At 37.3% G+C, this 24,357-nt stretch overlaps 1 protein-coding gene across 4 annotated transcripts in view; it reads right to left on the reverse strand.

The window, feature by feature from the left end:
• The window catches only part of RALGPS1 (Ral GEF with PH domain and SH3 binding motif 1), an 82,680-nt gene that overhangs the window by 10,532 nt on the left and 47,791 nt on the right, over positions 1-24,357 (reverse strand). For all 4 annotated transcript variants that reach the window (XR_001331894.2, XM_014257987.2, XM_014257988.2 and 1 more), the window contains 3 exons: positions 23,435-23,572; positions 21,666-21,759; positions 11,153-11,220 (listed from right to left, as the gene is read on the reverse strand). Coding sequence is in view for 3 of the 4 variants with exons in the window: in XM_014257987.2 (XP_014113462.1) it covers positions 11,153-11,220; positions 21,666-21,759; positions 23,435-23,572 (300 nt within the window). In the remaining variant the exon portion in view is untranslated. The remainder of the gene's footprint in view (positions 1-11,152; positions 11,221-21,665; positions 21,760-23,434; positions 23,573-24,357) is intronic.

The following is a 24,357-nucleotide window of genomic DNA, read 5'->3' on the forward strand; positions in this document are numbered from 1 at the left end:
GAACTGATTAAAATTAATTTTTACAGATAACCAAAGGCACCATTTCTGAAGCACTGTTTCTTGCACATTAGGGTTAGGGCTACACCATCCATTTTTGTTATTAATCCATCTCCATTATCTTGAACTCCCTGGAGTAATTTTTAAAACAGTTTTGCTCATACTTTTAATAATGCACTAAAAAAACTCTTGGCATCCTTATAACAGCTGGCTATGCCAAAGTGCAAATATGCAGAGCCATAAAGTCAGTTTGTACTTCAGGTGTGAACAGGAACATTCACAGGTGTTTGTTCACACCTTCATGTTGTGAATAAACTGTAAACAATCTGCTCATACTGACTCCCAGCTTGAGCATGTAAGAGAAATCAAGGGCTTTTCATATTCCTAATGGCCAGACTCAAACATCTATGAGCTCTAGAGATGTCTCATTGCAATCATTCCTCCTCTCAATTTACAGGTTTTTTGAGGCCTCACAGAAAACATAGACAAACTGGTTTTGCAATACAATGGAAATACAGTGACCTTTGCAATACAGTGGAAAACACGGACTATCATCATCCTCGGTAAACGCCAGGCTCTTCTTGGCTTCACAGCAAACAGCTGAGATTTCTTTTTTAAACATTTAGTTGTGGCATTGGTGCTTGTGATGAAAGTGGGAACAGTGGTCATGAAAGTCGTCATCTGACCCACATCTTTCCCCTTGGGACAGTCCAGGTACCAGCAGAACAGACTTCCCTCTACATTACAAAAATCACTTCTTGGAGGCTCCAGAAACCTCAGCTTAGCCAGCTTCTGGACTCTAACCAAAACCCACCCATTAAGAAGTTGACACAAGAAGAAATTTTGTGACATGAAAAGCCATGTACAATCATCATCAGAGTCTTTACAAAAGTGTCTGGCATCAAATAAGTAATAAACTGAAACAGAAAAAAACCTCAGAACCAACCCAAAACACCAACATTCCACGGCACAGTTTGACAACAGGATGTGAACATGAACTTCTTACAGAAATGGTTCTGAGAGACAAGATTTCCCAGGAAAGTGGTCATGGCACCAAGCCTATCAGAGTACTAGGCATATCTTAGTGATATAATTTAGTTTTATGTGGCCCTGCAACGAGCAGGAAGCTGGACTCAATGATCCTTATGGATCTCTCCCTACTTGAGACATTCTGTTTCAATTTGTAATATAGGCTACTCTCTCTACCCTGATATCAACTTCTTCTGCCTTGAACTGAGGAGGATTCATGAGATACAAGAAGAAATAGGAGAACCAGTAATGAGTTTGTCCCAGTAAGAGGCAAAAAAAGATACAAATAAACGCAAGATGCTTTCTTGTCCATACTCACTCTGCAAAATAGACTTATAACAAGTTGTATGAAATACAAAAATTAATTCTAAATTACTTGTATTTTTATTTTCCCATAGCCCAGACTCTGGAATTTGACCGTGAACTGGATTGTAACTAGGAAAAATTGCAAAGTGTTTTCTCTAGCAGTAAGGGGAAATATTTAATCCACATAGTGTTCTGCACATTGGAGCAAACAGTTCATTATGCTGCTTTTTAATAATGAAGGGAGCCCCATGACAAGCAAAAAGACAAAACTCCTTTTAGCAATACAGAGAGGAAGGAGGGACAAATTTGTTAGAGGAACCTTCAGTAGTATTATTCATCAGACCATCAATTTAGTAGAACAAAGACAAAACAGTTTTTAAGCCTGTTTTCTGCCTCATTCATATATACCATCAGGACAGCATTTTTGCCTGCCTGTCTTTGCTACCATCACACAACTGTGAATTTGTGAAACACAATAGTCATAGCATCAGTCACTGGCATATGCAGCTTCAGATAAGGTCTTACACCTAATGGCCATGTGCAGTTTTAAAAAATGAACTTTATGTCATTACTTCATCCGGAGATTCACCTAGAGATACGCATCTGGGACGTTGGAGGGGCCAAGTACAGCGTTCTTGCTGCCCATACAACTAAAATTTTGATCCATTTGGACTGTAACACAACATTGGAAGCTTCTTCCCTAAAACCAAAGTAGTTAATCTTTCATTTCTGCCACAGAGGCAGACAGGGACAGAAAAAGTATGACTGTGAGTACAATTATGTGTTGCCTTGTTTAATGAAAAAACTGTATGGATTCATATTTCACCACTAGGTCAGAAAAATCTTATCTGCTGCATTAGTAGCAAGAATATACATTTCACTGAAGTCTTTTACCACAGGTTTTCATTACAAAATTAAAATTTATGCAGAGACAAAACAAATGCCTTCAGAAGTTTCAGAAATTATTACAAATTCTTTAGTTTGAAAACCTCCAGTTCTTCTGATGGACTAGGTTCCCAAAAAAAAGAGTTTGCTCTACATGCTTTGTTTGCAGTGCCTTTCCATCAACTTGTGGACAGGAAAATACTTAGGACTATTGAGGTATTTATTACCTGCTAAGAGCCTAAAATATATTGGAACTGAAACCCATGCTAAAGACAGTGGCAGCTAAAAGAGAATTTCCCTGAAAATTATGAGCATTTCAGCAAGAGTTTAATTTGAAACTCAGCATAAACTTCAGTGCTAATGTGCCCACTCTAAGACTTGTCCCTTAATTTGCCTGCAGGATTTGCTCATTTTTATATTGCTTCCTGCTGTGTCATTCAGGTGTTTCTGGTGCCAGTCCTCAACCTTGATTTACATTGTTTTATTCAAGTGGGTGATGTTAAATTCTTTTAAGTTCACTGAATGCTATTAAAGTATTCATTTTAACAAGCTACTGAAAACACAGCCTGTGAAAGAGCAGCAATCTTAAGGCACAGGCCTAAAGGATTACCAGTACAGTGCAGTGCTTTTTCACACAGACATTGCACCACACGTAGAAATAACTGTTACATTTTGTAACATATAATAGTTTAAACGTTTAAGTTTCTCACCATGGAGAATCAGAGACCTGAAAGCAGTTTGATTAATTTTGTTCCAAAACACTGATATACAACAAAACAAAAGCATGAGACTGCATCAAAATTACTTTATCACAAAGAACAGCAAAATAACAAATCCAGTGCTGACACAATCAAGCCATTACAAAATGAAAGTTGGCTGGATTTGACTCCAGGTAGGTTCAAATGTTACTATCAAAACCTACAAAGAGTAAGAGATATTATCTAACAAGAATTAACTATTTGAGACTTTTCCCTCTATACTCCCTTTTTTTTCTCCCTCTCTTTAGGGAGCATGGACTGAAATTTACTATAATATGATTGCAACACAAAACTATTTCAAGATTCATCATTATAAAGATGACAATTGCTTGATATAAGTAAGAGCTTTTATTACCTGGACGGCTTTAGAACAGAAAAAGTCTGTTAAACTGCCCCCCTTCCCCTAAAACAAATGATGTAGAATGTCTAAGAATGTCTCCACATCTCAGATTATAATATAATATAAGGGAATATTATAAATAATATGAAAATAATATTAGGAAATAAAATTTCAGTTCACATAAAAATATTGCCAGGCTTAAGGTGTGATGTGTCAAGGGTGACAGAATTTATAGAAATGGGTATAAGAGTCTTACAACTTAAGATAACAGTCCAGCTTGGCTTCCTTGATTTTATATATGGCAATCACAATTGCTTGCATCAGTCCTGTGAAAGAAGGAAATGTACTTGGGTTGACAGACCACTGGAACAGGCTGCCTAGAGAGCTTGTGGAGTTGCCTTCACTGGAGGTATTCTAGAACCATCTGGCCACAATCCTGTGCCATGTGCTGTAGGATGACCCTACTTGAGCAGGGAGCTCGGACTAGATGACCCACTGTGCTCTCTTCAAACTATGCTGTGATTCTGTGACTTACTCAAATTCTTAGTTAGGTATCTTCAGTGAAGATCCCAATGGTAGAAAACAGAATGCTTTGTGGGATCAGATGAAAACAGAAATATCATTTGTGCATTTTCAATATTTGAGTATTTTCAATATAGTTCTGCATCCTCCTCTTCTTCAAGATAAGAAATTTATACAGTTTAGCTTTGTTAGCCCTGTGCTGAGGTATTAAGAATCTGAACTTAAACATCTTTACAAAGTCTTTGTTTCTGCTCTGCTGCCAAATGTCTATGAAGAAGAATGGTGAAGTTTATAGAATTCTCCTCAGCTGGCTACACTCAGTTCAGCAAGGAATCTGGGGTGCAGTGAGTGTCAGCATGAGTTATGGGGCTGAGGGCAGATGACCTCGTTTCTGTAAAGGCGTAAGAGACAAAGCGAGCCCATGCCAAGAAGGATGCCAAAGAGGGTAAGCAGTGAGATACTGATGAAAACTGCACAGCCCAAGGGATGTTTATGGACATACCAGACTGCTGAGCAATTAGCTAGGGAAGTTATGCCTGATACTGCTGATAACAAAATTCCAATACTTAAATTCATTTGGGATTGAGTTATTTTGCCCCTTTTTTCCAATAAGTGAAGTCATCTGCTACTGCTAACTCTTGTCTTTACTCTTCTGGCTCCACTCCTAGTGCATACTGTTACCATGATTGCTATTCTGTTATTTTGCCTTTCATGGAGACAAAGCACTCTTAGCAGGATTTTCCAGTCAGCTGGCATGAACAAGGGTTAGTTTGGTTTTCATTATTTCTCAGCATCATTTTCAAGATTATGCTGACATGCACAGGAATGATGTATAAAAATATAAAAATGTTATTAAAAATTTTGTTTGCATTAGGGAACGTGAGACAACTTCATCAGAGCGAGCCGAGTGCTGTTCCTAGATCTGTGGCAAGAACATTTGGAAAAGTTTACACATATCCCAAAGGATCTCACTGTTTTTTCCTTTGCATAATTTTTCCATGAATAATCCTTCAAATGTTATAAATGAATGTTACTTTTGCAATCCTTCAGTAAAACATGTGAACATTTACAGTTTCCAGAGCTTTTAAAAAAAGCAGCAGGGTGAGGGAGTTACAGTTCACAATTTTTCTCCATTAAAAAGCTATCAATATACCAGTACTAGATACGCAAACTAAAACCTGAAAATGAGCTGCATATTATATGATGAAGAACTGAGTGATTTTTCAGGAAGATAGAACAGTCTCAACTATTCACCATTTTTTGGTGAGCAGTTAAGATGTAAAACTTACCAGCTCTGCTTCTAAAACTTAATAAAGACATTCCAAGCCACAGACTCTCTAATTAAATCCTCACTATAAATTTTTACTACTCTGTTTCCATTGTAACCAGTGTGATAATTAAAACTTTCAAAGAGAAAGATCTACTTACAAAACACACAATAAATAACTTTAGATTAACTTCGTGCACCGAATCAAGAATGACACAAAAAATTACATCTAGAATGATGGCTATTGTGAAAGAACAATTTTAATTTTCAGAGTATTCTTTACAATTCAACAAAAGGCTACTAATGCATACAACATGTAAGAGACATATATGTTATGTCTGCTTCTTAGACAAGAGCAAAGTAAATCCAAGAATCTGCATTCTTGGCTGCACCTCCCCATGCTCCTTCAATCTCCCCAAAAGCTGTCACTCACACTCACACTCACACACACGTACTTCTGACTGCACAGTAAGCACACATGAGTATACTTCCTTCAAATGCTTCCTGGATAGAAGTGATATTTTCAAGTATCCCTTTTATGGAAACATTAATTGTCAGCATTTGTCTCACTTATTCTGCACCAATGGAATGTGCAAACCCCAGACTTACAACTTCAGCAAAAACACTCAAGTTTTTGCAGTTGGATCTCCAAGGCAGCATATGGGCTTGGGTGACATCAACATTGGCAATGAAGACATATCCATTGTGAGAGCATAGCTGCAGGGAAACTGAAGTTTGGTTTCAACCAAACAGATGAACCAATTCATCAAAACCCCCCCCAACGTTTTACAGAAATAATTTCAGGTGACTGCTGTGAGAAAAGAGTCAAAACAAAAAAAACCCAACCCAACTAAGCCTCCAAAAAACAAGGCAGAAAAGTCCGTTGTCCTCTGGCTGGTCTATATTTGTAACATTCCTCAGAATAATGGCTTGGTAGTTAAAATAATCATCAATGAACTAGGACATTAGACTTGTTTGGAATGGAAGTCACAGAAAGTAATAGAAAGCAATAAAGTTAAAAACTGAGCAAAATCATTCTCTCCCTGGAAACTTTGCATTTGTTTTGACAGAACATTCTTCTACAATTTTTGTGAGGTTTTGGCATGTTAAGAGAAAACCCACAGCACACTAATTCCAGTTGGATTTAGTGGTTGATAACATGTGAATCCACAGATTTGTCTGGTATGGATTTGTTTCAAAAATACTCCAGTGTGTTGTAAAAGTTTCTCAGGAAAGGATCACAGAGGAAGAGAAAGTAAACCAAAGAGTAAAGTTTTCTGGATGATCTGTAAATTTATGTGAAGGAAACTTAATTCTTCCATTTCTATCCTAAGTCCTCTGTAAGAAAAGCAGACATGGTGCACAGTGACCAAGAACTCGCACATGGATTAGACAATCCTCATTGCCACAGAATGACTGGCTGCTAAAGCACTTAGTACAAATTATTTATTGGTTGCCAAAGCAACCTGTAAAACAAATGGCAAAACTAAATGTCAAACTCAGTGTTTACATGGAAAACGATGGTGTGTGGGTTTTTTATTCTAAAATGCTGGAACTACTGTAGAGATATCACTAGTGTAGTATAGCTGCTTCAGAGGGTATGTGCCCTTGCACAAATGTGCAATTATCCCCAGTCTTTCTTCCTTCTGTTTCTACATTTTCAACTTATATATATCATATACTCTACATCCAATAATTGACCTCTTCTAATTAATTAAAATATATATTCTAAGTTTGTTATGAGCTAGCTGTCAAAGCTGAATGGGCTTGGCACAATAGGCTAAATTTTACCCCAGTAACAAAGAGGAGAATATACCTGTTTCAGATTAATTACTCCACATTCCTGGTATGATGGTAACATAAAACCTCTGGTCTAATTATTCTCCCCTCAAGAATTACACCATGACCTACTTGGGGGAAAAAAACAAAAAGAAAAAAAAAAAGAAAAAGGAGGGGGTGAGGATCCATCCCAAGCTACTGCGTAACAAACGCCCCCAAATAAGGGCTACCCACAGCAGAGGCCTGGCAGTTGATAAAATCTAATGCCAGGTGTTAACTTTAATGAAGGGGTTCATTAAAAATCACAGAATTGTTAAGACCGGTCTTTGAGTCACTTAGTATTAGATACAATTTTCTGGATATGGTCATTATTTTACCATTATTTAACTTTTTAATATTGTTTTTCAAGACAGAATAAGTATGCTATATTCCAGAGAATGAGTAACCATTTTCTGTTCTGATTAGCACTGCACCCTGAACTTTTCCAAATAACATGATGAGAGAGAGTATCCATAATAGAACATTTCTCTACTGAGCTACACTTAGTGTGCAAATTCTGAGGAACTTCAGTTGCTTACAAGGCTTACATTTACCATATATTGCATTAAATATTTTCCTTTGTTCTGGGAAAATGTATTGAGTTATACCTTCCAAAACAACCTAACAGCCATACCATAAATGACAAGCACCTTTCAGGTAACACTGCAGGAACACAGATGTCTTTTACAGCTAATTCAACTAGAAACTGTGAACAGTTAGCTTACTATAAGCTCTCCAGCTACATTCTCTCTCTGTCAAGCCACAGCAAGACAGAATGAGCAGACTTAGGTTGCTGCCAAGGAAGTTGTGTGAATCACACCATTCCTGAAAGCATTCAACTAAACTGCTTAAAGCTCCTTCTTAAATGCTACTTGGGAGGGACAAGAATCTCTGCAGCTTTATGAAGACATGAAATCTTCCTGTGAAAGCACTATTCACAATATACATTTGGTAATTAAATGAGACCCTCTTAGCCACTAATATACGAAACATAGTTTGTGAGACAGTCACTTTAATCAGATGCCTGCCTCCTGTTTGAATTTACTGGAAAACTAGTTGGCAAAATAAGTGGAAAATGGACACATGGTTTTCTCCAGCACTTTGCAAATAGAAATGCTGTAGGATTTAACTGTTTTTATTAAGCCTCACACTCATAAAGATATTTCAAGGGGAAAAAAAGAAACCCACAATGTCTCTGGCTACAGTAAACTGTTAATATTTTTTTTAAAGACAGAAAACTGGGTAGAAGATAAATTCACAGAGCTGGCAAGTAAAACCCATTTCCATCATGAACACATGCAATTATATTTTAGAACACAAACATGACACTATTCTCTGCACTTAATCCCATTATAGACTTCGGAGTCATTACCAATGACATTGAGCTCTTTTTTCTGTCCCTGGAAACACATGCTGATCTCTAAGGAGGCAGCATGTCACAGGCAGAACTCAAGTAGACTTATTGCAATTAGTAAGGTATTAACTTTTGGACTGTTGAGACAACTGAACTGATGACTGACCTTATTGGCTAAGAACCTTTATTTTAATTTTAAATCATTATTATCAGACTCCCATGCCTTAAGCTATTGACTGGAACATTAAATTACTGCACACGGTATTTTGAGATCATCTATTATCATTGTAGCTTACCAACTGCAAAGGACTTACTTCTGGCATACAATGTTCAAAGTGAAATTAATTTCCAGGTATAATTTGAATTCAAATAAAATTGACAGCAATACCTGTAATTGTGTTATTTTTAATTCTCCATGTTCAAATATCCCATTACTAATATTTGAGTGTTTTAGTCAGAATTATTGAAGACTAACATATGGCTATATTCCCATTTATTAATGTTGTTAAATAAATAATAAATTATTGCCTTCATGCTTAGCTAAATTTCAATTTGAATTCATACTAACTTACTTAATAAACCTTCTCCAGGAATAAAGTTTTCAGTAAAATGTACTGGATTCCATTTAGTAGCATTTTGCAGCCACACAGGTGCAGCTCACTGAAAAATTCCTGTGGGTACTATGAAATGCTGATGGCATTCATTGTCTAACTGGCAGTAAGCAAGAACTCTCTAGCTGAGCAAGAAATACAGCAGTCCACAAAAGGGTCAAGCTTTCAAAGGAAATACTAACAGCAGAATGGAGCAACAGGGATGACTCAGCACTTGTTTTCTAGTCATCACATTAGTTCTCACTCTGAGTAAAGCAACCTTACAGAGCACTTAAGGCCACTGTTTCATGATTCAGAAGGGAAAATTCACCCTCTCCTAATACTGCCAGTTACTATAGGATCACATATTCAGTGAAGTAGGTAATACTGAACATTGTCCCAGTCATTTTTTGTGAACTCCAGCTGAGCTCACTGCAGTATCATGCTGTATTCCTTGCCTGGATTAGGCAAATTTAAAGTTCTCATTTCCAGTTTTGGAACTATATTTTTAATTGCCTTCCATTAGAGTTCTAATAAGGTCTCAGCCCTTGATTAAGAATTAGAGTATTGGCAATGATCACATATTATGCTGCTATGACTGAAATTATATTCCATAATCATACAAATGAAGTGTTAACATCAAAGCCCAAGGATTGAGCATATAGATGTAATACAAAGTAAAAGCCAGAAAACAAAAGAAGTTTACTTGTCTGCTTTACATATATAATCATATGAGAGACAATGACTTAGTTTCAAGTCTCTAGTATGAAAAAGCAAATCCTCACAAAAGCAAAAGAAAATGTGACATGATGTGGTGGGTTGACTGAAAGCAATGACTGTGTACAGAAGCAAAAGAAAAGAAAAATTTATCCTCTACTTCCCATCAGTAGGCAGTGAGCAGCCATGGACTAACCCAAGCATTGTAGTGCACACTTAGGAAGACAAACACCTTAATAATAAATGCCTCGCTGCCACCCCCCATCCCCTCCCCCACCCCTTTCTCTTAACTTCTATTGATGAGCGTGTCATATAGTATAGAAGATCCCTTTGGGCAGCTTCAATCAACATCCTGGCTATGCACCCTCCCAACCTCTTGCCCATCCCCAGCCTACCGGTCTTTTTGGCAGGGGGTTGGGTTTGGAGAGATAGCCTTGATGCAGTGGGCACTGCTTAACAGAAGCCTTCTCAACACCTTTCCAGACACAGATACAGAGTACAACACTGTGATGGCTCCTGTGAGGAAGTTAACTTCCAAATGCATTTCTGTATGAAGAAAGCATTCATAAAGAACTACTTTTGAACTCATCTGGTTAATAAAAAAAAATCCTATGAACTATTTCTTTATGTTTAACACAGCAATTAATAATACTGAGCATTAAGCAGGAAAAGGGAAAGCACCTTCCTAAAGAAATTGAAGACCAGGTCAAATGTTTATCTGACTCTGGGAATAGCAATCACAATACTAGGACAAACAAGAGGTTCCCTATAAATGACAGGTCACTTGACAGCAGCCAACATAAAGAGCTGGAAGGCAGAGGAAAAACCCATGGGATTTCTCTTTGTTTTATATTTAGCATCTTCCTTCTTCTTTCTCTCATTTACTTTACTTTCATCGGTGAGAAAAAAAAGACATTTTGAATGCCATTTGAAACTGCATGTCAGATGTGGTCTGGACTTGGAGTTTTTACATTCACACATGGTTTTACATAATGAGACAGAAAATTGGCCATTCAGGTTCAAGAGACTAAAACAGAACAGCTTTTGAGATAACGGCTCCTATAACAGGAAGTATATCTCACACAGCCCGATGTTTGTTTATTCTGGTCATAGCAAGAAACAGCAGATTAGTTTTTGTCAACATATGGATGGTACTCTTGTTTTTCAGATCTTGCTAGAAGCTATTGTTGATACAAATTTTTGTCCTGCTTTCCACAATGAAATTGTCTCAAATGTATGTGATCACACAGGAACCTCAAAGGAGAATTTCCTGTGTTATTCACTGCATTGGTATGTTTTGTACTGGAAGAGGGCTCTTTTTTATTCACTTATTAAATAATGACAAAAATGCAAGCATTTGTAAAAAAAATCCCACAATCTGACACTTGATCCAACACTAGCAAACACCCTGTGACATCCCTTGAACTGGAACTGCTTTTATACAAGTCAGCAATCTTTCTTGTTGACTCATGCTACTGATGTACCTCTGGGTTTTCCCATATACTTTAGTGGAGGATTTCTGTAATTAAAATTATTTCCTTACTCAAATTTTCAAATGTTGTTTTATACCTGCAAGATCTTCTTTGGAGGAAACCAGTCGAGGAGAGCTGTTACCTGGCTCAATTCTTAAAGATAATCTGGAAAAACAAGTTTTTAGAGAAATTAACAAAAAAAAAAATTCTCAATTAAAGTTGAAAGAAATTGAAGAAGCAATTATTTTGGCAGTGCTAACTAGTAATTTTACTTTCTTGGAAGTGTAGATATTTATTCTGTGATGTAACAAAACAATAATTTTTTTAAGTAAATCTCTACCTGTCAGAACCAAGACAGATACTGTGAGGAAAGTCTATGAAAGCAGAAAGAGAAATCATTATTTGATTCTCTCTCTCAGTTTAAAAATGCAAGTTCATACAGTCTTTCACCTTGGGAAAAAAAACTCAAAAACTTAGTAATTTAGATACAAACCTAACATTTTATTCCCTCTAAACATGAAAGTGAATTTACTGTTACCATGTTGAAATGTGCACACAGAAATAACTATTTTGCTACTGTGACTTACAGAAAAGAAGCTTAATAGGGCAAAGTGACACTCAATAGTAAAAGAAGGTAATTAGAATAAAGTAGTATATGCCATGCTGCCTTGCTCTATGTGTTTTATCATGTACTCACTCACTCTTGTGTTCTCAGCACTCCAACAAATCTCAATCTCCCAATGCACATGACTTCTGCCATTTCTCAACTTTAGGCAGTCTTAACTTGACATTCATGGGTCTTTTGCTCTGTACCAGTCTGACAAAAAGGCATGAAGTACTACATTGTGAAGTAAATTTTAATCAAATAGGCATAAATCCAAAGGATCCAAAGAAATTTGGGTATTAAGCCCATTTTACTGGGTTAGTCCATATTTGACAATCCAAAGTTCCCAGGAAAAGCAGGCATTTCACACTGTTTCAGTTTTTCTCCAAATGGAAGCACATAATCCCTCCTTCAGATAACCCATCACTGTTCCACAACTGCCAATTTCTTCTGTGTCTGTCTGTACAAGGGAGATGTTACTGGTCTTTTCCCACATGTGAAAATAGCTTTTTTAGTTTCTGCCAGCTTTGACAAACTCATCTCTGAAGCTCTTTTCTTACCCTGTATCACAGAAGGTCCTCCATTTTATTAGTCCTCTGTGACAATAGCCATAGTTTATTTGTTCACTGTGGAAACATTCATCTAATAAGTCCACTGCTAAAAGATATGATTGTAGTTCAGTCCACGCAAGCCAATAGCTTCTTTATTTTACAATGATGTGATTTGTAATGCATTCCTCCTGGAAATTTTTTGCTTGGTTAGAATAAAATTAATTTAAATCTGAATGTAAAGATTAGAGACCATATTTATTGCTAAGCATGCTGAACTGAATTGTGCTCATTAAGCAGGTCCAGTTTATAATTTCAGATAACTATTTACAGAATAACATATTTTTTATAGCAAGAATGACAGGACTACCTCACATAGCTGATAAGGCCAGAAATAATTTGTCTAACATCACAATTTTTATAGACTTCATCAGCTTACTGTGCATCAAGCTCCTAGATCCAGTACAACTCCTATATGTTTGAAAAACAGCACAGGTGAAATACTGCCTAGGAATATGTACATCAGAGGAAGTGCTATGACCTGATAACAGATTTAAGGCAAGTGCATTCTTACACCTTCTTTAGTGACAAAAGCAAGTGAGATCAACTTCCATGCAACTACTTGCACTATACTATTTCTCTCTGTCTGTATAAAATTATTCTTGTAAAGAAGAAAAGAGGAACACAACAGCAGGAAGAAAGACCTAACACCTTTATGCTTTTAACAAGGTTTTAGGGAGAGATGTGCTATGATTATACCAACTAGAAAGCACATGTGTTGTGTGCTGCACTTAGAAATTCACTAACAGAGCAACAGATGAGTCTTCAGTGCTATAAAATGAGATTACATCACTCTCCACTGGTCATCTCCCCAGAATATGTGAAGTTAGATAATGTTGGTTATTTGTTTGGTTATGTTAAACTGCACTCTGAAGCTTAGCCCTAAGTCTCTGACAGTTTGGACGTCGACTTCCATAATGCCAGAATTCTGCAATGTTTCAAGAAAAATTAGAATGCAATTTATCTATTTCCAACCTACAAAAATACAGGATGTATTAAAAGAAGAACAAATAAATGCGAGCCTAAATATATTTTGGTAAATATAAAATACTCATGCTGACATGCTATATTTAAACTGTTGAGAAAAGGGAATATATTCTGACAATGAAATGTCATTCCTGAGCCACCTTCTCTTCTATTTCCCCTCTCCTCCAGAAGGCTGGAAACAATCAAAAATATTCTTTATTTCAAAGAAGACATACTGACAGTCAGTACAGTTTCAACCAGTCCTGGCTTGTTTGTCATCACCCAAATTCAATTTTGCCATTCCTCTGACACTGTTTTCCATGGAGAAGCACAAGTTCCCTGCATGCACACACATGCTTAGTGTCTCCCAAAAAGGACACCTGGAGCCAGAACCTGTGGCCCCTGAGAGGCTTAGAGTGATACTTTCAAGAGATCACTGCAGACTTTGAGACCTGATGTGCTTACCACCAACATGCATCATCCATATCCTCACACACCTAACGATATTCTCACAGCTGACTGTCCAATGTTGTCCACTGGCATTACTTTAACTAAAAAACTACCTTAGTTCCAGCATGCCTAATAAACCACTCATAAGGCATAAAGACACTGTTTTGTGTTTGCTGCTGTAAAACATCAGAAATTCATCTCAGAAGTCACTATATTAATCTAATATCACAATACTGTTAGGATTTCTTTTTTGTTTCAGGAATTACTTTCAAAAAAAATAAATCTTTGCTTTACCATAGTAAGGAAGCGTTGTTTTAGTGCATAGTTCAAATGCTGACAATTTCAACATTCCAAAATTATACTTGCAAGAGTTCAGCTAAGAGACATGTCAGGATAAATCCTAGATATCAGCCTCAGAAACTGCTCACAAGAAACAGAAATTTCAAAACTGAGGAGTTAGTATTAACAATCTAAGGTTATACTAAAGTTAAAAGTAAAATCTCTAGATAAAAAATCAGCATAGAGATTTGCTGAGTTAACAAATACCAATCTACCATTAAACTAAGACAAAGCTTCTACAGAACAGGCACAGGAAGAGTATGTGAAGGCTTTGCTGTTGGATAGTAGAAAGATGACTGAACAATTTCTGGTTCTTTTAAGCCTGATACTCAAAATATTTTCTGGAACATGTTAGGGCAGGTTTGCTCTGGAAAGTAAGATGCACAGACCTCTATTTCAACCTAGTTTTAAATAACACTCTGCTACTGGGCCATTCAGCTCATTTTAAAGTAACCTCCCCAGTAAGCAGGAAAAGAGGAACCTAACACAATGCAGAAAATAAAATGGGGAGTCAATCTTGAACATAGTTCTCTCTCATGGAAGTATGCTCTCCCAGTACAGGATGGAACTATTGCTAGAACAGTACAGCCACTGTTACACAATTTTTCTTATATCAAGCAAGTGAATGAAGATAAAGAAGAGTCTCACACAGAAGTTTAGCTGCTCCATGAGGAAGCTGAACAAAACTTACTCCTCTTTGCTGAAACAAGGATCATGTTAGTTTTAACAAAGCAGTGCAGTCCTCAAAGCTGCCCCTTAGGGCATTTCTGACCATTATTTGTGTACCAAACAAGATGGGTCTGGCATATCTGGAACATTCTGGGCTGCCTGCTAACATTTAAACAGTAGGTCCTATGACAGTAGGTCAAGCAACAGTAGATTGCTGGAAGCTTTTTCTGTAAGGATACTGTCCCTAAGTGTCCCCCAGTATTCTCCTGGAGAGGCTGCAGCCCATGGCATGGACAGATGCAGTCTTCACTGGGAAAGACCTGGTTAGATGATTGGGCCCAGAGAGTGGTGGGGAATGGTGCCACATCCAGCTGGGGCCAGTCCCTGATGGGGTTCCCCACGGCTCAGTATCAGGCCCAGTCCTATTTAATATCATTGTTGATGATCTGGACAAGAAGATCAAGTGCACTCTCGGTAAGTTCACGGATGACACTAACTTGGGTGGGAGTGTTGATATGCTGGAGGGTAGGAATGCTCCGCAGAAGGATCTGGACAGGCTGGATTGACTGAGACAGGCTGAGATCAACGATGGGAGGTTCAACAAGGTAAAGGGCTGGTTCCTGCAATTCAGTTACAACAACCCCATGCATTGCTACAGGATGGGAAAGAGTGGCTGTAGAGTGGTCCAGCAGAAAGGGACCTAGGGAGGCTGGTCAACAGAAGCTGAATATAAGCTGGTGTATGCCCAGGTGGGCAAGAAGGCCAATGGCATCCTGGCCTGTATCAAAAGTACTGTGGCCAGCAGGTCTAGGGAAGTGATTGCCCCTCTGTACTGGTGAGGCCAAAACTTGAATCCTGGATCCAGCTCTGGGAACCTCACTGCAGGAAAGAAATTGAGGCACTTGGGCATGCCCAGAAAAGGGCAACAAAGCTGGGAAATTACATTTACTTACATTACTAATAATATAATACTAAGAACCTGCCATTTAATTCCAGTTCTGAAACCGGACTGGAACTAACATGGTACAGCTAGGACTCCATCTGCACTGTTAGGAGTCAGTATAGCCTTCTAATTGCCTACAAATTTCCCCTAATGTTTTCCCATAGCATCTTGCCTTTCTGAACCTAAATTTGAACTAATTTTTCTGTAAGTCATCTTATTACTATATTGCCTAATATACTTTGAAGAACTAAACTACAGGCATAAATAGAAGCCTGATTGTCCTGTCTTGTCCTGTACAGACAAATAGTACTATAATACAAATAACAACTCAAAAAACAACTGAAAATACAAGGCCTGACCTAATGATGCCAAAAGGTCAGCAAAAAAATGCATATGAATAGCTGCAAGGTATGTCTGGTTAGGAGAGGATGTGGCATTGTGCCACAATGTTACATACTGCTAAAACTGAGCAGCTTCTGCAGAAAACAGTATGCAAGCTGAACAAGAAAGACCTGTTATTTTTAGAACATGACATCATTGTCAGAGGTTTTCTGCAGCATTCCTACTTGCTGACAAGCACAAACCTAAAGGAAGCAATTGAACTGTCACAAAAAATTGTAGAGAAAAGCTTTGTTTGTATAAAGTGGCTGCCGTATTTTCCTTTCCAGTGTAATTGAGGTTCTCATTTGGCAAAACGTGTGTTGGGATTCTGCCAATATATTTTAGGACAACTGTTTAAGCATCTCTCCCTGACAGCCTGGTACTGAGATAGTTCTGTTCTTCATGCCAAAGAAGTGCTCTGCAGAGAGCACTAATGCTGTCCCCGGCTCAAAAAGAGCAGTCACTGCAAAGAAAAAGATGGAAGATATTCTTACCTACTCTAAAAACTTAGTACTCTCCACATTTTTGAGGCTTACAGTTTCTTCTGGCATGGGACCAGAAAATCCTATGAAACTAAGGATCCATTAAGGGAAACTGAGAGGAAAATATGAAATCAAATAATCAAAACAAAATCCAAAAATTTCTTACCAAGTGCAAAAATGGAAGAGGAATGAGAGTTTTCTTTAAGGCTAGATGTGATGAGTTTTGATGAATTTAAATTAATTAAAAAAAAAAAAAAAGTTTTATTTTGATGAAACAAACATGGTAGAAAGAGATCAAAATTCTCCAATGCATATAAGCTGCAGCAACTTTCCTGTGGTAAGATTCAAATCTTTCCCTCTTTTTAATAACTTTTGTGACTTTAGTCCAGATTTTCCTTTCCACTTGCTTCCTTTTTGTGAAGCCTGGAAAGAAAACCACTAACCTTGATTGAATTAATCTCACAAATAACTAAATCCAAAGAAGTATTAAATTATCTTTAAGACATTTGTCATGGGGTGGCTTTACCTTTAAGGTGGTTTTGGGAGCTAAGGAAATTGAAGCTGCTGGTGGCTGATGGGAGTCTTTCCTCCTGACCAATTAACAGTCATTTCTAAGAATTGACAGCAGTTTTGACCATTAAAAAGTGAAGTCAAATTGTAAACACCTCCTTAAGATGTAAAGCCAGAGCACTCTTGTCTCTCTTTGTTTCCTGGCTGTGAAAGGTAACAGAGCTCCAGGCCTCCCGTTCCCTGCCCAGCCCATGCGGCCGGGCGGGGGCTGGGCTGGGCCTGCCGCGGCTCCCGGCCGGGAGATGGGGCCTGCGGGGCTTGCCCCGGGCTCTGGCCGGGCCAGGCCGGTCCCTGGCTCGGCTGCAGTTTTTGCTGGGACTGAATTCACCAGAGACTGCCGAGGAAAGAAAGGTAAAAAAGCTCTTGAGCTGCGGCAGGCTGAGACAGTGACCACACTCTCCAGAGCAGCCATGAAGAATCTTCCATCGCAGACAGCTCCAGCTGCTGCTCCGGCAGAGATCACAGAACCATCTACAAAGCCTGGGCAAGATTTCAACCTTTTCATTACCCAGATGAGACTTGCAGATTAATCCTTTTACCCAGAGAGAGAAAAAGAGAGTAATTAACATGTAAAGAGACTTTATAAAACTATCAGAGACAGTAAAGAAAAGAATTAAGCTCCAGGAAAGGTAGAGAATAAGGAGATGCTTTATAAGCTGAAATATTTTTCTGTTAAAGCTATGGAGATGGACAATAAGGTCTTGAAAAAAACTCCTTTAATTCATGACAGAGTATATAGGGAGGAATAGAGTGTTCAAAGTGTGGATTTTGAGTAAAAAGTAGAGTAATTGTGATACAGTGAGTTGCTGGAACAGAGTGAAGCGAAAATTTGAAGCCTTGGGGGGCAATGAGAAAACTGTTTTTCCAGTGGAGCTCACAAAGACAGATGAAGAAGACTTTTGCCTTTGAATAACTCATCCTTAAAATGAGATCCCTAGACTCGTGGCCCATACACACCTCAGAGTGATGTGAAATGGGAGGAGTGAACTGATGACCAGATTTCTGGGCAGCTGACATCAGAAAAATAAAAAGCTATAATAGAAATAGTTTTCTTGTGAGAAACTCCATAGATTAGCAGAAGAAGACTTCTGTTTCTCTACAAAAACTGATGAAAAGACTCTAGCAAGAATTAGGACTGTTTTAAACACCAAAGTTCCAAAGTTTTTGTCTCTATGTTGTCATGTGAACAAGGGAATGGTGGGTAGTAGGGGATAAAAAGGGTTTTCTGGAAGTTTATTCTGGTGTTCTTATTCTTGTAGTTTGTTAATAAACTTTCTTTATTCCTTTTTAAGTTTTAAGCCTGTTTTGCTCTTGCTCTAATCCATATCTCACAGCAAGAAATAAGTAATTTTTTTAGTTACTGCTTTAAAACCACGACAACATTTCAATATCTTTGAGCATTATTATTGAGAGACTGCCAGCTATTCACGACTGTTCACAGAAGTATCAGTGAACACCGTTTATTTCTATCTTTAGCACACCTTTTATAGGGTTTTATAGGGTCTGTGGGCTAAGCAAGTTACCATTGGCCAATACACACAGGTTTACATTTTTTCTCCTGTACACAAGGATATTGTTTTGCTTTATTCTCTCTCCTGCAGGAGAGTTTCAAGGACTTTAGCCTTTAATATCACGACTTATTCCAAAGGATGGTTTGTGCAGACAGGCCTTTACTAATATATCATGCCCACCTTCTGTTAAAATATTCACTACACATTATCAGCAAGGTTGCTGCTAAAGTTACATTAATATTCAAATTTAAAATGTAATTGCTTCTAGTTTTTACAAGTATTATGCTATGGTATCATATGCTTATGGAAAACACTTGTTTAATTAATTTTTTCTGAAATGGTACAGTTCATTTGTTGGGCAAATAAGCTGTTGCATACATGGTGTTAACACTGTTACATCATCAGGAAATGGCCATCTAAAAATCAAATTGAACAATATGAACAGTTTCTTTAACCCAATCCAGGTGTTGTAAAGCCTCCACTAATTACAGTCCTTTACCTTTACCAGTGACTACTTAGTTTAATTTTTCTCTGTCTTCACAACTTTAATGAAACACAGAAGCGTGTGGGAAATTAGTCAATAATGATCATTTGTTAAATTTTAACACTGAGATTTAAATCACAGATTACTCTTAACAAAAGTCTTGGACTTTTGACCTTTTCAAAGGCTGTGTGCACTGCTCATGGTAAATGTGCATCTCTTGCACCATGTGTCTGTGTGTGAAACATATACAATGTCATGAGACTGAGTAAAGGAAGTACTTGCATGTTCTATCATCAGTACTCTGGCAGGAATTCTAATTCCATGGAGCAGATAAATTTTGCTATGAAAACATTAAACACTTTCTTTTTTTCCCCCAAATTATTTTCCTATGGAAACATCACTACTCTGTGATCAACCAGACACAACAGCACAAACATCTCAAATCTTCACCAAGCACGAGCTTCTGCAGTGAATGACCCAGTGCTTTCAGCTTCTTTTGCTGAAGCTTAGCCTAAGCAAGGGGACAAATTTTAGACATTTTATCTCTATTTGAAGCATGCCCTGATAATACTTTAAGAAGTTCCAAAAGAACACCTTGTCTGAATGCTTTTTCTTTTAGAACTATTCTCTCAGGGAAAACAAAGCTCCACAGGCATTCATCACAAGAATTCCTATAAACAGATCTGGTCAAGGTATAGTCCTGCATGCCTCTCAGCAGGAGCCAGGGCCCAGAGGAACAGCTGGAGTTACCACCAACTGCAGCTATAATCAAAATCCAAAAGACAAATTGTCTGACTCATGTTATGCTAAACCATGGGTTGTTCTGTCTCTGTTATGATGACACCTTTTTTTCTATCTCAGCAGGAGGTTGCATCTGTATGCCAGCAGTGCCAGCACTAATTGCAGCAAAATGTAAATGGTTGGTGCAGGCCACTCTTCACACACGTGTAGATGACCCCACACTGGTAATGCAGAGTCTTCTGATTACTAAATGTGCTCTTTTTTTTTTTTTTTCACAAACACTAACTGGTAGCCTTCACTTCATTAACTGATCAGGTTTCAGCTTCAAGACTATTTAATTATTTGTCTCACTACTCCAAATAAGAAGAGGTTCCATAATTCCTTTACTCTGATAGTTACAAACCATATTTCAACATTCAGATTCTAAAATTTTCTATGTGTTTTATCCTTACAATTCAATATCATTACAATTTCATTTAAATTTCTTTTCACCCTCCCCATTTTCTTCCAGCTGTGTTTATACATTGTGATTCTCTTATCCAAACTTCTCCTTTCCTAGGCTAAAATCCAACCTAGTTCTTTACATCTGCTGTTACAAGACAGATTTTATTTATCTGATTGTACCGGCATTTATTTAAACCTTCAAACATGCAAACATGTATGGCCAGAATTGTATACAATGTAATATACACACATATGTATCCTAAAATTGCATACAATGTAATAAACATACCCCATGTAAGCTCTCACCAGCTCCTTCTGAAGCAGTATAAGCAACTCTAGTTTTTCATAGAAACACTATATTTGACAGGCAGTAGGGAAGAATGAAGTCCTTTCATGGCTGTATCTCACTTGTGAGAGCTATCTACTGATCAACACCATAAACCAATGTTAGAACAATTATATAACATTTTGGGGTTTGTGTCACTATCATTTTAGTCATCAGATTCTTCCTTTGTGATGGCCAAACCAAGTTCTGTTTCAATGAACCCTTCCATCACTGTTTTATTAGCAAACAGTCTAAATACACATAAATTCTGATACAAAGTTCTTAACTGAAGTATTTAACAAAACTGGTAACAAGACTGGTTTTAAGGAAGTTCATTACCAACCTTGCTCTCTAAAACATATGCTAAAATATTTTATACTAGCATTGTATTACTGAACATATGTTTGCTTTGAATACTTCAAATTCTGCACGCCTAAAAAGTTACTCTATTTGTCAACAGCTAATTGCATAGCATTGCATCTAGATTGGCTGAGCTATTTAAAACCTTGCTTTCTTAGCCTATGACTTAATTTTTGCTAGTTCTTTCAGAATTACTGGCGAGGGATTATCACTTCCTTTAACTAGAGCACATTCACATATTCACCAATGTGCTCTCTGGCATCTGCTTCAAACTTCTGTGTGAGTTAACTCTTCTCCAAGTCTTTTGTAAACATTGCTTTAACATGCTTAAACCCCCAAAATTTAAACACCCAAATCGTAAGTATTAACTTATTAAAAATAATTACTTGAAATTGGTAGATGTTCTTAATGTATTAGTCATAATACCAGAGCCAATGCTGGACGCCTCGGAGATGACTTCAGTGTTACTGAACAAAATTCCCAGAACACAATCATGTCATAGAATAAAGACTAGATTTTCATCTATTCTGAACTGTTGCTTTTCACTAGTATATTTCACTTTGTAAATCTGCTTATAGTCATAAAGAAAGACTGTCATTCTGAATTTTACTTAGCAGAAAACACGCTAAAACATCTTCTGCCATGGGCTTTTGGTTCAGCTCTTAATAAAACTAATGACTAAGTAATCTTTCTGTTAAATTTCCCAATGCCTGAAGAAAAGAACAATACTTACTTGTAATTGTCATCTTCTACAAATTTCTGAAGTTCTTCAATGTAATGGACAGACTTCAAATACTTTTGCACATGGGGAAGTGTTGTGAGATGATCTGTGGAGTGTTCAAACAAACAAAAAACATTAACATTTATGTCATCCAAAATTATTATTTTTTCAGGGTTTTTTTTTTTTCTGATTCTTACGATACCTTCATGGAAAAAGAATTTGAACCTCCCTAAAAAATAAATTGGGCAGAAATACTACTTTGATTCTAAAAAGGTGTTAAAGACCTGACTGAGCAAAAGTGATGCTCTCAGTTATTAAAGAAAATACAGATGCATTTCATCATCATGACAGCTGGTGGATTTTATTAGATGCTATCTCGCTAGTGGAAAAAAATTATCTGCTGTGAAACCTGCTTGAATTTTTTTGTTCATTGTTCTTGGGAAAATTAAAGCCTACAGCCATAGGCATTAGTGGGTCTCATATGTCCAAGAACTGAGGAGACTTAAAAGTTATTAAATAACTAATTAATAATTACAATGCAGAATACCAAGAATGAAAGACACTAAGTTCAGAATGACAGAAAAACCTATTGACACATGGATCATGGACAGGAACATGCCTTGTAGTACCTAACTTAACTTCTGTGCTCTCATAAAGGTAACTGTTTTAAAGGCAGCCATTATCCCAGAATATTGTTTCAAGGTTATATTTTAATTTTAATCTAGATTTTAACAAAAGCACTCAAAATTAATGCATATGACTGCAGGAAGTTACCAAAACTGTAAAAAAGAAAGGGTCAATGAAATCGTGAGGTTTTTTTATCATCCAAAGTATTCAGAGACAAAATGAAACTCACAAAAAGGAAATGACACCTGAATAATCTAGCTGATCAGTATCATACATTATTATGTCTAGTTTCTACCTTGAAATACTCTAAAATACCAAAGCTGACAAAAAAGGAGAAGGGCTGGATACTTAAGCATACACAGTTAACATCTCACCTTGTTTTTTTTCACAATCTACCAATCTTTTTTTTTTTAAGCTCTCCAAAACAGCAGCATTTAAATTTTCTGAATTTGATTGTTTAGCTGCACTCTAGCTTGTTATACATTTAAGCAATGAAAAGTCATGCTAAGCCACCAAGAGTATGCTGAGTATTCATTAAGACACCAAAACCAGCACTTTTCTTGATATACAGCTTCACTAGCAGGCTAGAACTGTAGAAATTATTTTTAGAGTACAATCCTGTTAACAAAAAGAAACAACCCCTCATTTTCCTGACTTCATCCAGGAGCAACATCCGTGCAAAATCTTAGCACAGTTGAACAACTGCTGTATTGGTGGAAATATCTGTATTTCATTCTGTAAATATATCACCAAGACGCTAACAACAAAATGATAGCCAAACAAACACATTCCACACTCTAGACATCATATCTGCTGCAAAGTAAAGGGAAGATAATTGTCTTTGTTTGCCTCTGGTGGAAACAATATATAAGCCAAATGCAATAGCTGAACTTGAAAGTATGTCATTTGTACCCCACATGTAACTAAACTCTACACAACCTCTCTTACAGCTCTTACAATTTAGAGTACATGCTTATCTGCCCAATTTACTGCTAAGACTGAAGCTATACAGAAGTGGAAGCTACATCACTTACTAGCATTCAACTCTACCAACATTAGCCTCTTATGTTCCCTCAGGGCCAAAATGTGCTTCCACAATTTTGCACTTAAGTAATTTTAGTCAAGGCTTGATAGGCATAACAAAATTTACCAACCATAGTTGCAGGATACTTGCAGATCAGCTATGATTCGGAGAATATTATTCATTTGATTGGATCTTTGTTCATTCTCCATTATGCTGTCTGAAGCAGGATATGCAGAATCAATGTAGATTAAATCCAAGAGATAAATTCCTGAAACAAACAAATCAATCAACCAATTCATCTAGTGTTTCAAACAGAAACAGTTGCATAATTTTTAATTAATATAGCAGCCAGAAGCTGTTTACCCCCACTGCAGTCTGGGCCCATTAAACAAAAGAGAGCTTAGGATTTGCATTTTGAAAAATTCTGTAATTACTGGTTGAGTTCTATCCCCTTAAAAAGACAGAAAAGCATTTTGTACTTAGGCTACTGCCTACAATGAGCAATTTGCAGGATCATAAAAAGGACACTAAAAAAAGAGTGAGAGCTGCCCCAGCCAGTGGTGCTGACAGTGGGGAGACAATGCTGCTGGCTCCCATGACCAGAGACCACTGCAATGCTTCCTTTGTCTGCCACCAGTGTGGAAGATCTCCATTAACTTTTCTGCCCTGAGACTCAGGAATATTTTATGAAAATCTCTTGCAAGACTTTTTCTCACTCAAGCTGAGCTCACCACATATCTGTTTCTTCAGATCTCTGCCATCTTGATCAGTATGTTGCTCATTGGATCATGCTGTGTTATGTCCAGCCTTAGCCAGGCTGCAATACCCAATTTCTTTAGGTTTTTACCTTATTCATTCATGCATTCTGGAAAAGCCTTATACTGCTTAGGGAGGAATGAATGAAGAAATCATATGACATGTCATTAAAAAGACATCGAAGAGACAGACAAAGAGGTGGCAACATGCCAGAACAAATTCCGTTTGTTATGAACTGTTAAATGTTTTGCTTGGAAACCATAAAGCCATAAACTGTCTCTCAAGTCCCCAGTAACC

The sequence above is a fragment of the Pseudopodoces humilis genome, chromosome 22 (genome assembly GCF_049639895.1).
Source record: "Pseudopodoces humilis isolate 2021_Gansu_Grassland_sample_001 chromosome 22, ASM4963989v1, whole genome shotgun sequence".
NCBI lineage: Eukaryota > Metazoa > Chordata > Aves > Passeriformes > Paridae > Pseudopodoces > Pseudopodoces humilis.